The following is a 12,669-nucleotide window of genomic DNA, read 5'->3' as shown; positions in this document are numbered from 1 at the left end:
CTTCTTTGTGGCAGCTCCTGAGATATCAGAACACTGCTATCATGTCACCCGTAGTCCTTCTTTTCATTAAACTAAACATACCCAATTCCAGCAACCCTTCTTCATATGTTTTAGCCTCAAGTCCCCTAATCATCTTTGTTGCTCTTCTCTGCACTCTTTCTAGAGTCTCAACATCTTTTTTTATATCATGGCGACCAAAACTGGATGCAGTATTCCAAGTGTGACCTTACCAAGAACTAAATGTCTCCAGGCTGATTCCACCCCTAGGTGCTATCTGGTCTTCCCTTTATTGGTTACCCCAAATGAATTAAGACAAAGCATACTTATAATGGATTTTAAAACCTTTAATTTGCAATTCAACAGGCTGTTGTCTTTTTTACCGCAATTAGGGAAAGACAACATAACACCCTTGTTTTCAAAATAAGCATTGGGGGCAATTTTATGGACCACATACTATTCAAACATTATAGCAATTCCTAGTTTTTTCCAGCTGTAAACAATATTTGAAAATTCACTGACAGACTTGCCGAAAGATTTATGTGTGTGCAGGCATCAACAGTTTTCAAGGGCTTGTTGATACCTGTGACATTTCAAATGCTTTGCCTGAAATTGCATACTTGCAACCGAAGAGTAATATTGCTAAATAAGCATACTGCATTAGAATTTGTTAAAACAGAATGTATATATTACACTAATTATATGCTCTTGAAATATGCCATTGACTTGGACCACTGACATGTGATGCGTTCCCGATATGGAAATACTATTCCACAGCTGAACAAACAGCTCTTCTCTGGTTTGAATAATATAAATCATATTTGTCACAAGTTTTAACTGTTAGTCTAGTTGATGAAAGATTTGACCTGTATTGGAGAAAGAGACCTGATCTGAATACCAGCTCAGTATGGATTTGTGGATATGCTCTTTGAGTCTTACTTCTGGTGTGGAATGAATTTGTCATTGTAACTTGCTTTGCAGGTTGAACGTATTGCAAATATGCTAATATTAGCACTGAATTTCTGTTAGTGGGAATGGCAGTGGTATCATGGGGGGTACAGATCTGAAATAAAATCTGTGCTCATTCTAGCAACCATTGGGTTTTATTTTTAAAAAATTACAATATTGTCTGATCCTTACATGTCTATGGAGATTCTCAGTCATCCAGGTCATGGTTGTCCCAAAGGTGCTTTTTCAAAAGGCAACTGGACTTTCTGGTTTTTCTTTGAAGACATTTCACTTCTCATTCAAGAAGCTTCTTGATTCTTCATTATCCACTTTATTGGATGGAGTGGCCTGTAAGTTTAAAAAGAAAGTTATGTCAGTGTAAAATGCTGTAGGCCAAACTCGCATCGTCATGGCGACATCACAGGACATATCGGGACTTTTTTCCCCTTCACTAAACCGGGTGTGGGCGTGGCCAGCACGTGACAGCCCTGCTCTAGGCTGTTAGGGAAGGTTCATTCAAGATACTTTTGATATGCTGACTTCATAAGACCAAGAAAAGGTAAGGATTGCAGTTAACAGTGGATGCTGTTTCTATATAAACGTAAAGAACTAGAGGTAGTCCTTGACTTACAATCAGCCCAACATTTCTGCTGCTAAGCAGGACATTTGTTAAATGAGTTTTGCCCCATTTCACGACCTTTCTTGCCGCAGTTGTTAAGTGAATCACTGCAGTTGTTAGTAGTATGGTTGTTAAGTGAATCTGACTTCCCCACTAACATTGCTTGTCAGAAGGTCACAAAAGGTTATCACGTGACCATGGGGATGCTAGAGCAGTCGTGTGAAAAATGGTCAGAAGTCACTTTGTTCAGTGCCATTGTAACTTTGGATGGTCACGAAACAAATGGTTGTAAGTCAAGGACTACATGCTAGCAGAAAATCGATGCTTTGGTGCTCATAAAATAAATGTGGACCACTCTTGCAATGTCCGTTGCTTCGTCTTTTATATGTTTTAAACCATTTTATTTTCCAGAAAAAGAGACCTTCTTGGATCCTTTTGTGTTAAGGGATCTCCTGCCAGCAACTTTGGGAAGTTACTATCGGTATGCAGGGTCACTGACTACACCTCCGTGTAGCGAAATTGTGGAATGGATTGTTTTCCGAATGCCTGTCCCCATCTCTTATCGGCAGGTAGGTTGGTATCATAAACAGTTTGCCTGATTCATTATTTTCTTAGTTTTGGTTTTTTCTTTTTAACTTAACCCATTTTTATCCACCCATTGAAGTTAGGCTTCAAGCCCCCACCCTCCATCCAACATGGATTTTAGGAAGTGAAGTCCCACACATCTGGAGTGTGCTGGATTGTAAAGGTCTAGTGGTTGAGGCACTAGGCTAGGAAGCAAGAGACCATGAGTTCTAGTCCCACCTTAGCCATGAAAGCCAGCTGGGTGACCTTGGGCCAGTCACTCTCTCTTAGCCCAATTCACCTCACAGGGTTGTTGTTGGGCAGAAAATAGGATGAGGAAGGTGTCTTGGATATGTTCACCACCTTGAGTTATTTCTAAAGAAATAATAAAGGTGAGATAGAAATAGATAAAATAAATAAAATATGCTATAACCAGATTTCATCTCTTTTTCTTGGGCGAGTAGAAAAGACCTTCCTCCATCCCACAAAAAACAACAACAAAATATATTCTTGATAGAAAAGGAAGCAATCTGATTTTGTTTTATTGTTCTCTGAAGCTCAACATCAGCCACTCCACACAAGAAGATAATAGAACGCGACATCTTATTTCCTTTTAAATGATCTTAGCTATTACTATTCTGTTCAGATATATTTAAACCACATTATAAATATTTACACAGAATTCTTCATTCTTTTCCCATCTTCACATTTCTGCTCGAAAATTGTGCTAAGTCATTTTAGGCGTATACAGACACAGATTTGATAGATTTGAAATAATTGCGCAGAGAAAGTAATGCTTTTTTGCTAATATATCGACTTTGTCTATTTTTAGAATACCACAAAACTTGCATTGTGATGGCTCTAATAAGGGCATACAGATCCTTACAAGGGTGTCATAGGAGATCTTACTAGAGAACATACAAAATAGTTCAAGGCAACAACGGATAATTTCAATGAGAGCAGTTCCAATGCAGAGAATATTTAACTGTTTAACAATTAAATAGGCAATGGCGGCCCCCAAGGGGAGAGCCTTCTCTGTGCGGGCACCTGCCATCTGGAATGAGCTCCCCCCGGAGATACGGAGGATCCCGGATTTATGCACCTTCCACCGTGCCCTCAAGACCTTTTTATTTCAACAGGCTGGCCTGGCCTAACTTCCCTTTTAATTGTAAATTTTAAATTTATTTTAAAAAATTAGGGGTGTTTTAATTTGTTTTGGGCCAAATTATTTAATGGGTTTTTATATTGTTTTTTAAATTTTGTAGTTCGTGTGTTTTATCTTTTTGGCTGTTCACCGCCCTGAGTCCTTCGGGAGTAGGGCGGTATATAAATCCAAAAAAAAAAAAAAATGGCATTAAAATTCTTTATTTTCAAAAGTTTTCTTTGTTGTCACTTGTCCCACCTCTTTTAATTGCTGGTGTAAATACATTTCATTGCAACAAAGGACTCTCGGAAGACATTAAATGCTCATGGAAAAGTCACCAGCTTATATGAATGAATGAGTATAAATATTTAATAACCCACCCTTGATGCTTTGAAGCAATTCAAAGCATCAAGCTGTCACTCATCCCACTAGTTCTCAATCAAGAGGGCGCACACCAAATACATATGTCTTTCTTGACTGTTGTTCTTTACTGTTTCTCTATCCAGTGAGATCAAACAGTAGATTAAATCAGATCCACATATTTCACTGTTGGTTCCTGGAGTTCACAATTACAGCAATAGCACTTATACTTATATACCATCCCACAGTGCTTTTCAGCATTCTCAAGTTTGCAGAGCAGTTTGCAGAGTCAACATATTGCCCCCAACAATCTGGGTCCTCATTTTACCGATCTCAGAAAGATGGAAGCTAAATCAATTTTGAGCCAGTCAGGATCCAATTCTTGGCAATGGGCAGTTAGCCTGCAATACTGCATGCTAATTGCTGCACCACCAGAAGGATTATGGTTTAAATATTATATGAAATGTTTTTTGGATTACTCTTAGAGGTTAATAACTGTGGGATGCCTTTATGTTATTCTAATAGTGTCAAATAAGTATTATTATTACTGGCAGGTTAAATCAATCTACCATAGATTGAAAGTTTTAATTGAAGGATATGGCCCATAATGTACCATACTGATTTGGTGTGGGTCAGTAAATGGTTTTTTTTTTTTTTCAATTTCCCAGTCTAGGGCACAGAGAGATTTGGTCCCAAGTCACCCTGCTAACCCCCATGCTTAAGAGAGAACAAGAATCTGGGTTTCTGCTCATAATCCAGCACCTTAACCACCATTGGGTTTTTAAATACCCCCAATTGCCTGACATAATTGTTTCACCAATGCGGTGAAAAGTTCACAAATCACATGTGGCCTAGTAGATCTCTCTAGCAACACTTGCTAAATCAACTCAAGTAAACTTTAGGAAGACAGAGATGGTAGAACATTGATAACAAACGATTAAACCTGCCAATTTTTCTCTCTGTGTCTGTATGTATATGTGTGCAATAGTATGCTCAAAATTAAAGTTAGTGTAAATTAATGAAATATCTCTAATATGAATATTGTAATTTCCTTAATAACTGTTTCCTTGTGCAGCTTTAAAAGTTAACCTTTGTTCAAGCTCCTGGGTCTATGTGCTGGCTTTTGTAGGCTACCTGTGCCTAAGATTGTGCATCTTTGCTATAAAAATACATTTACAGTGTCTTTTTGCCTTATTTCTGTTGAACAAAAGGTTTGATTACCATGCTGAGGGTCTCTTTTAAATGATATTTTGAATCCAATTCCTTAAAAGATAATTTGAATTAAATTCTTATAAGGATGGGGTTGGATTATCTCCTAGGCTGTGTTATAGCTAGAATATACCTACATTACCACGGTATTTAAGTTAAGGTAAGGAGGTTCATCTGCTTGGCTTAAAGTCATTTGGGATTCCTGCTGTACAAGAACATCATCCAAAGGAGAAATATTGTTTAAGAAAGCAAGAAAAAACTGGAAAAAAGGGAGACATGGTTCATTCCTTGTGAAATAGGATGGCATACTTCAGTTGCCCTCTGTCTGTTAGGCTCCTTCTCGTTTTAGAAATTATATTTTTACAAAACATTTCTATTTCTGTGACTGCAGCCAAAATGTCAGCATTTTTATAGAAAGTATTTTACAAAGGGGAGTGTGCCAATCTGAACATACCTCTGATGTGCCAATTTTTTCTAAAATGCAGCCTACTTACTAGTTTTTGGACCACGGCCTTCATTCCAGCAAATGTTAAATACTCCTGGCTGAAAATAAGAGGAAACTTGAGAGACAAAAGTTCTATTTTTACTACAGTTGTCGCTTCTGCTTGCAGGCAAAACTTAGGCAGGTAGATATCTTTCCCAGCTTTTTGGGTTTTTTGCACATTTTTGTCATTTAGAGTCCGTTTCTCGACCTTGGCAACTTTAAACTATGTGGACATCAACTCCATGCTGGCTAAAGAAATCTGGGGCATTGAAGTCCACACATCTTAAAGTTGCCAAGGATTGAGGAACGCTGATTTAGAGCTAAACTACCTTGGTTTTTTTTACAGTATGGATAGCCTGCAACACCCTGGGTATGAGATCAACACTGTAAAGAATATGGAGTGTCCATACCCTGAGCTGTGATTGATGTTACTCTGGAATGACTGTGTATCCCTTTTTGGCAGAGTAATAGTAATAGTAAAACAAAAACACAACACAACATAAAATAAAATAAAATAAAACAGAGACAGAAGGCAATACATATATATACCGGTATATCTTTAAGCCACTATACTGAGGAGAGGCTAGGAAATAATCTTTTCTTTGACTCTCTTTGACATTAACTTTCTAGACTGTGTTCCCGGCTGCCTGGCAGAATCGCAATGAGGCTAGATAAGGCTGCTGGCAGAAATTTCAGTGGGCAGACGTTTTCCTGTTTGATTTATCAGTCTTGGCATCAGGGCTTCCTGCCATTTTGTGTTATTATCAGCTGCCCACATTTCACCACATTGTTTTTCTAATTAATGTCTTTTTTTTTTCCTCTCCCCCTCCTCCTTTCCCCTTATCCTGATTGTGGCTTTCAGCTGGAAGCCTTCTATTCCATATTTACCACGGAACAGCAAGATCATGTCAAATCTGTGGAATACCTACGGAATAACTTCCGGCCTCAGCAGAGCCTGAACAACAGGATTGTTTCCAAGTCGGCTGTGAAGGATGCTTGGAACCAACTGTCAACCAGCATGTTCGAAAACCCATTGGGCACTGAAGCCTCCAAAGGTAGAGTGGCTTTGTCCATTTTGAGGATCATGGGAAGCATCATCCTTTTAGGGCAGGGTTGGGGAACGATGGCCCTTTGATGACAGACTGGCTCAGGAATTCTGGGAGTTGAAGTCCATGAATCATGAAGGGGCATCGTTCCCCACCTCTGCTTTAGCATTTGTCTGGTTGTTTGTGTACATAGGTTTAGGGGTGGGGAATTGTGGTGGGTGGGAGTGTGTTTGGGTATTGTTATGTGTGTTGGACCTGGTCTTTGGGTATTAAGTGAATTTTGTGGTATGGGTATACTGTGTATACACGTACAATGACAATAAAGTTGTTGTTGTTGTTGTTGTTGTTGTTGTTGTTGTTGTTATTATTATTATTATTATTATTATTATTATTATTATTATTATTATTATTAGAGTGATCAGGGAAGCATGGCAAGGAAGGCCCAGGTAATCATTAGGCTTTTGATCAATATACTTTCTTTTCAACATATTTGACATCACTCAAATAGCAGTGCTCAGGAATCTTGGTACTTCGGGTAGTCCTTGTTTAGCCACTGTCTCATTTAGCGACCATTTGCAGTTACAATGGAAAAGTAACTTTGCAACCAACCCTCACATCTACAACCTTTGCAGGTCTGTAAAACAAAAAAAAAAAGCTGAAGTAAGACTATAAACACAATCGAGATTTTGCTTAGTGACTAATTTGTTTAATCACCAAGTTGCCAGTCCCAATTGGCACTAAATAAGGACTGATACATACAGATGAGCTAGTAATAAATCACATGGGGGATTCTCTCTCTCTCACACACACACACACACATCATGCTTTTCCCAATGAACCACTCTTCTTCCCGTGCTTGTGTACATTTTTTTGATGTTATATAAATTTAATGCTTTGATGGTTCAGATGGGGGGAAAAATACAACAAGCAAAAAAATAAAAGCAAAATTGCTGTTCTTGAGGCAGTTTCTGTTTTATTGCTACCAATCATTTTGTTGTCATTGCAGACTTTTTTTTTTTTTTTTTTTTGCCAGAGGGCAGGGAGGCCAGGCACTTTTGTAAAAATATTGAGAAGCAGAATTTTTAAACCAAGGTGCTTTTTTCTTCAAATCACCTTTTAACTTTACTGTGTCTCAGTGAGGCTGTTGCTTTAATCTGCTCTCTCTAGGAGGCCTTTTGACTGCAACAAAACTGCTAGAGAGACATGAATCCCCCCTCCCCTTTAATCAATTCACGAATTCTAGATATAGAATGAGCTCCTTAGCTGCTTTTCAGCTAAAATGGGCCCCAAAGTAACTATTAAAAACCTGGAAATACTCCAATCTGTGTTGCTCAGGTAGGTTGGCTCAGTACAGCATTAAAGGCATTATTGTTACATCTGCAAGGTAGTCTAGGCAAGGACAACAAAGGAGAGCGGTAGCTTTAGGTTACCTTAACAGAATCTTGCAAGACTTGAAAGGGCAGGTAGTCCTCGACTTACAACCACAATTGAGCCCCAAATTTCTGTTGCTAAGCAGGACAATTGTTAAGTGAGTGTGGTCCTATTTTGCAACCTTTTTTCCCACAATTAAGTGAAGCACTGCAGTTGTTAAGTTAGTAACATGGTTAAGTGACTCTGGCTCACCATTAACTTTAATTTAATTTAATTTAATATTTAAATTTATTTATACTTTGCTCGTCAGAAGGTCGAAAAAGTGATCACATGACCCCCGGACGCTGCAACCATCATAAATACATTCCAGTTGACAAGCTTTGATCATGTGACCATGGAGAGGCTGCAACTGTCATAAATATGAAAACTGGTCATACATCAGTGCCATTGTAACTTCAATCAGTAACTAAACAAATGTTGTAAGTCAATGATTACTATAGAGACCACACACACACAAAGGTTGAGGATGTATGTGGTAACTTTATTGTCTTACATAGTGACACTATATAGTTTGTTACTTTCAAGTTACAGCATACTTGGAAGAATATCATTGGCTCACAGAATCTTCCAGGTAACTTAAATCATAGGTTAATCATTACTGCTGGCTTAAGCACTTCTAATATTTGGCTATAATTAAAATCTAACACACATCCCACTTCCTCTCCTCCTGTTCCTCTTGTTTACAGAATTAGGGTCTTAATGTAATTTCCTGGTGCTTACGTGCAAGTAACCTTCCTTATCTGAGGTTTGCCATCCAAGATAGGAAAATCCCTGCACATATGCAGATTGCAGATTCCTACAGATTACCTGCATTTCTTTTGCACCAGAGACACATTCTTTGTGTGTCTAATCCTACTTGGCCAAATAAAACTATTCTATTCTATTCTATTCTATTCTATTCTATTCTATTCTATTCTATTCTATTCTATTCTATTCTATTCTATTCTATTCTATTCTATTCTATTCTGTTGTTGTTAGTTGGAAAGTTGGGTTTGCCCCATCCCGATCCCATGGACAACGTTCCTCCAGGCCTTCCTGTCCTCTACCATCCTCTGGAGTCCATTTAAGCTCACGCCGACTGTTTCAGTGACTCCATCCAGCCACCTCGTTCTCTGTTGTCCCCTTCTTCTTTTGCCCTCAATCGTTCCCAGCATTAGGCTCTTCTCCAGTGAGTCCTTCTTTCTCATTAGGTGACCAAAGTATTTGAGTTTCATCTTCAGTATCTGGCCTTCTAAAGAGCAGTCAGGGTTGATCTCCTCTAGGACTGACCGGTTTGCTCGCCTTACAGTCCAAGGGACTCACAGGAATCTTCTCCAGCATCATAATTCAAAGGCCTCTATTCTATTCTATTCTATTCTATTCTATTCTATTCTATTCTATTCTACTGTACTCCACTCCACTCCACTCCACTCCACTCCACTCCACTCCACTCTACTCATTTCGTGTAGGCTGTGGATGCCCCATTTCCCCCAATGAACCAAAAAAGAAAGGCATTCTCTGAGATTTGTTTTGATTGCCATGAGCACCAGCACATATGCAAATGCACATAAACCGTTGCTTTGGGAGAAGCCGTTGCGATCAAAAGCAAACTAAAGATTATTGTTAATTAAAAAAAAAAGGCACTTCTCAGGCCCCTTAATAACACCGTGATGGTGGCAGATTGGAATGGGCTTTATAACTTCATCAGGAAACATGAATATTTATGGCTGGTGTGTTGGCCACCTCTGGGCCCCTATGAAAGGTAATAGCTTGCATTAGAAGAAAGTAGCAAATTGGACTTGTGGTTTTTTTTTTTAATTTTCAGAGCGACCCCTGGAAATATGTTGCATAGAATTACAAAGGTTTTCTTGCTTTGAATGAGTGCCTGCAATATTTCCCATGTTAATAGCTGCTGCAGAAATGTTACGGCACCTTTATGTTTTGTTTATTTTTGGACATCTGGACTCTGTGAGAATGGCTCTGAATTCTTTGCCCAAAATTTAAAAAAATAGATCCATAGAATTATATCCTATCAAGAGCAAAGATTACAACCCAACTTTTGGCTTTGTAGAAATAAATGGATAAATAATATGGTGTAAATACATCCAAAAAAATGGTTTATGTGTTAGCATTACACCTAAAAAGTGCCTTATTCAGCAAATGATGTTTATTATGAGTTATTATATATAAACCTAGATAGTAGTCCTTTCGTGCTTAGTGGCATTGGCTCGTAAACTGTATGAATGGAGAATCCGTAACTCTCCATATATTATTGAACTACAATTCCCAGGAGCCTTCCCATTGATCATGTTGCCTGGAGTTGATGAGAACTGTAGTTCAGAGCATCAGAAAAGCCAGTGGTTTTCCAACTCTTGTTGTAAAGACATACTCCATTGCTTGCCTGCTTGCTTAAGCTTCCTTTCAGTTCCTGATCTGGTGCCTCCTGCTTTCCATTCTACCATTCTCTAAAATTCTGCTAAGGTCCATCATTAGAACAAAGTGCTGCTAAGGTTGCCTTCTGTAATGGTATGTGAGAGTGGCCATGGGAGAGAGGAGGAAGAGCTGCAGCCTTGAACAATGGTCTGATAAACAAAATTTGAGTCCGAAGGAGGAAAAGCAACAAGGTAGATGGACTCTGTTACAGTGGTGACGGATGCATCATTTGAAGACCTAAAGGACTTGTCTAGGGGCAGGTAGTTATGGATAAAATCTATCTAGGTTGTTATTAAGAATCGACCCCTCTTGATGCCACATGATTAAAGCAAGTGCATTTGATTTTTTATTTTATTTTCCACATTTGTATTTTATGCTTCCTCCAAAGATGTGGAGTTTATTTAAACTATTGTACATTATTTTTTTTCTCTCAATAAAAGCTTGAGTTGACCGACACCAATGGCACCAGTGTAGAAAAGAGCGTATATCAGACACTACCAAAGGGTTAACATGATTTCCCACTTGAACGCACAGATTAAGATATATGGCAGGAAAAATGTTAATTAAAACAAACAATAAAAGCAAAATTGTGATAGGTAACTTCACTCTATGATAATGACCCAGATCTCCTCAATTTAAGACTTTCTCAGTTTTCCTGTATGGTCTGTACAAAGTAAAACCCCTGACTTGAATTGTAAAATGCCTGGGCAAAGTCACTTTGATTCATATTCTCTATGTGTGGAGCATTAAGTAGCTGGCTAATTCTATTCAGTACAAAGCTATTTCTTAAGGTCTGATCCATGCAAAACACTTTTGTGTGGTTAAGATTATTGACCCCTCTGGATAATCGCTGTGAGGCCACAAAGTTAGCAATCATAAGTACATTGCACACAGTTTCCAATATAATTGTACAACTCAGCCTGAAAGAGCCACCTGTTCGTTGTATATTTCATTTCATTTGAGAATTCCATAAAAAGATGTTCACAATTGGACTCACTAAAAGACTTTTTTCCCCTTTAAAATAATATTGCCCCCATTATTACAGCAAAATTATTAGCCAGGAGGTGTTCTTATGCATATATTGATGGCCCTGGACTAGATGGCTCTATAGAATAATTCATTCCCTGAGCTATTCTTTGTCCCAGCTACTGTTTATGTCACCATGGACATTGCACCATAGCAATGAGAACTCTTTCAACATCTTGGCATATGTCAAAATGGAATCAATCTGTCTTGAGTAATGATCGTAGGAGAGTATGACAAAGGTTTATGATGTCAAAACTATCTTTAGTGAAGTCAAAATTGTGGGACCCGCTCAGAGGTCTGGCCTAAGATTTAAACTCCAGTTTTGACTGGAGCCAACTTTACATCTCATGATTCATTAACTGAATTTAACCAGCATTTGCTATTATCCTGTCCTGCTGATCAGTAAAGACAGCTGTTGTAAAATAGCAATATTTCTTCCAACAGCTTGCAGATTGTAGGCCACCTATTCTGATGTTCATTGGGGTTGAGTTAATGATGGTTTGTCCCAAAGGTGCAACTGGACTTTCTTGTTTCTTCTTTCGAAGATGTTTCGCTTCTCATCCAAGAAGCTTCTTCAGCTCTGACAGGATAGTGGGGAATGGAAGGATTTATATTCCTTGCAGATAGCTGGTAATTTACATCATTTTAGAGGACCCTTCCATCCCTATCTTATCGGAGCTGAAGAAGCTTCTTGGATGAGAAGCAACATATCTTCAAAAGAAAAAACAAGGAAGTCCAGTTGCCTCCTGAAAAAGCACCTTTGGGAACCACATGACCTGGATGACTGAGAATCTCTACAGACTTTTATAATGATTTTTTATTTTAAGCTTGTTCCTCCTTTAGAGTCTGTTGGAAGCTAAAACTGTGCCTGTAGTGACAAATGCCATGCACTTCTCTCCAGCTTGTCTATGTGCTAAGTGAGAAACAATGCCTGGTACATTTTTACAGACTAAAACAAAAATAAATAAAAAAAACAACACACCTCTCTTCTAGTGTAACCAATCTAAAACGAATGGTCACACAACACTCTGAAGGTGACAGAGCTGACTTAAATTTCTTGCTGAGAAACAGCAAGGTGATGCTTTCCAGCTCTTGCTTCAAGCAAAGGTGATGAAGAATGAAATAGCTGGTCAGCTGAATGGTGTGAACTACTGTCATGAAAAATTAAATAACTGGAAGTCGGGATCCATGAGCGGTGTTTCGGCTTGGATATTCTGGGTTTAAATCTCTGCATTGAAACAGCTGTCGCCGTAGATTATTTCACAAACAGCCCTCCATGAGTGACGATCATACCTTGACAAAACTTTCTGGCCCTATTTTGTTTGCTCCCACTATTCCTGGAAATAATTTGTGCCATTTGCACAGCTCTATGCCAAACTGTTGTTGTTGTTGTTGTTGTTATTGTTGTTGTTGTTGTCTTCTCAGTAAA

At 38.5% G+C, this 12,669-nt stretch overlaps 1 protein-coding gene across 4 annotated transcripts in view; it reads left to right on the top strand.

Moving 5' to 3' along the window:
• The window catches only part of PTPRG (protein tyrosine phosphatase receptor type G), a 725,247-nt gene that overhangs the window by 575,332 nt on the left and 137,246 nt on the right, over window positions 1-12,669 (top strand). For all 4 annotated transcript variants that reach the window (XM_034408792.3, XM_087883749.1, XM_034408794.3 and 1 more), the window contains exons 7-8: window positions 1,976-2,133; window positions 6,188-6,380. In XM_034408792.3, coding sequence (XP_034264683.2) covers window positions 1,976-2,133; window positions 6,188-6,380 — 351 coding nt within the window. The remainder of the gene's footprint in view (window positions 1-1,975; window positions 2,134-6,187; window positions 6,381-12,669) is intronic.

The sequence above is a fragment of the Pantherophis guttatus genome, chromosome 2 (assembly GCF_059756535.1).
Source record: "Pantherophis guttatus breed Tessera chromosome 2, ASM5975653v1, whole genome shotgun sequence".
In the NCBI taxonomy this organism is placed as follows: domain Eukaryota; kingdom Metazoa; phylum Chordata; class Lepidosauria; order Squamata; family Colubridae; genus Pantherophis; species Pantherophis guttatus.
The sequence above is the reverse complement of the archived record's forward strand: the minus strand, read 5'-3'. Positions and strand labels throughout refer to the sequence as shown.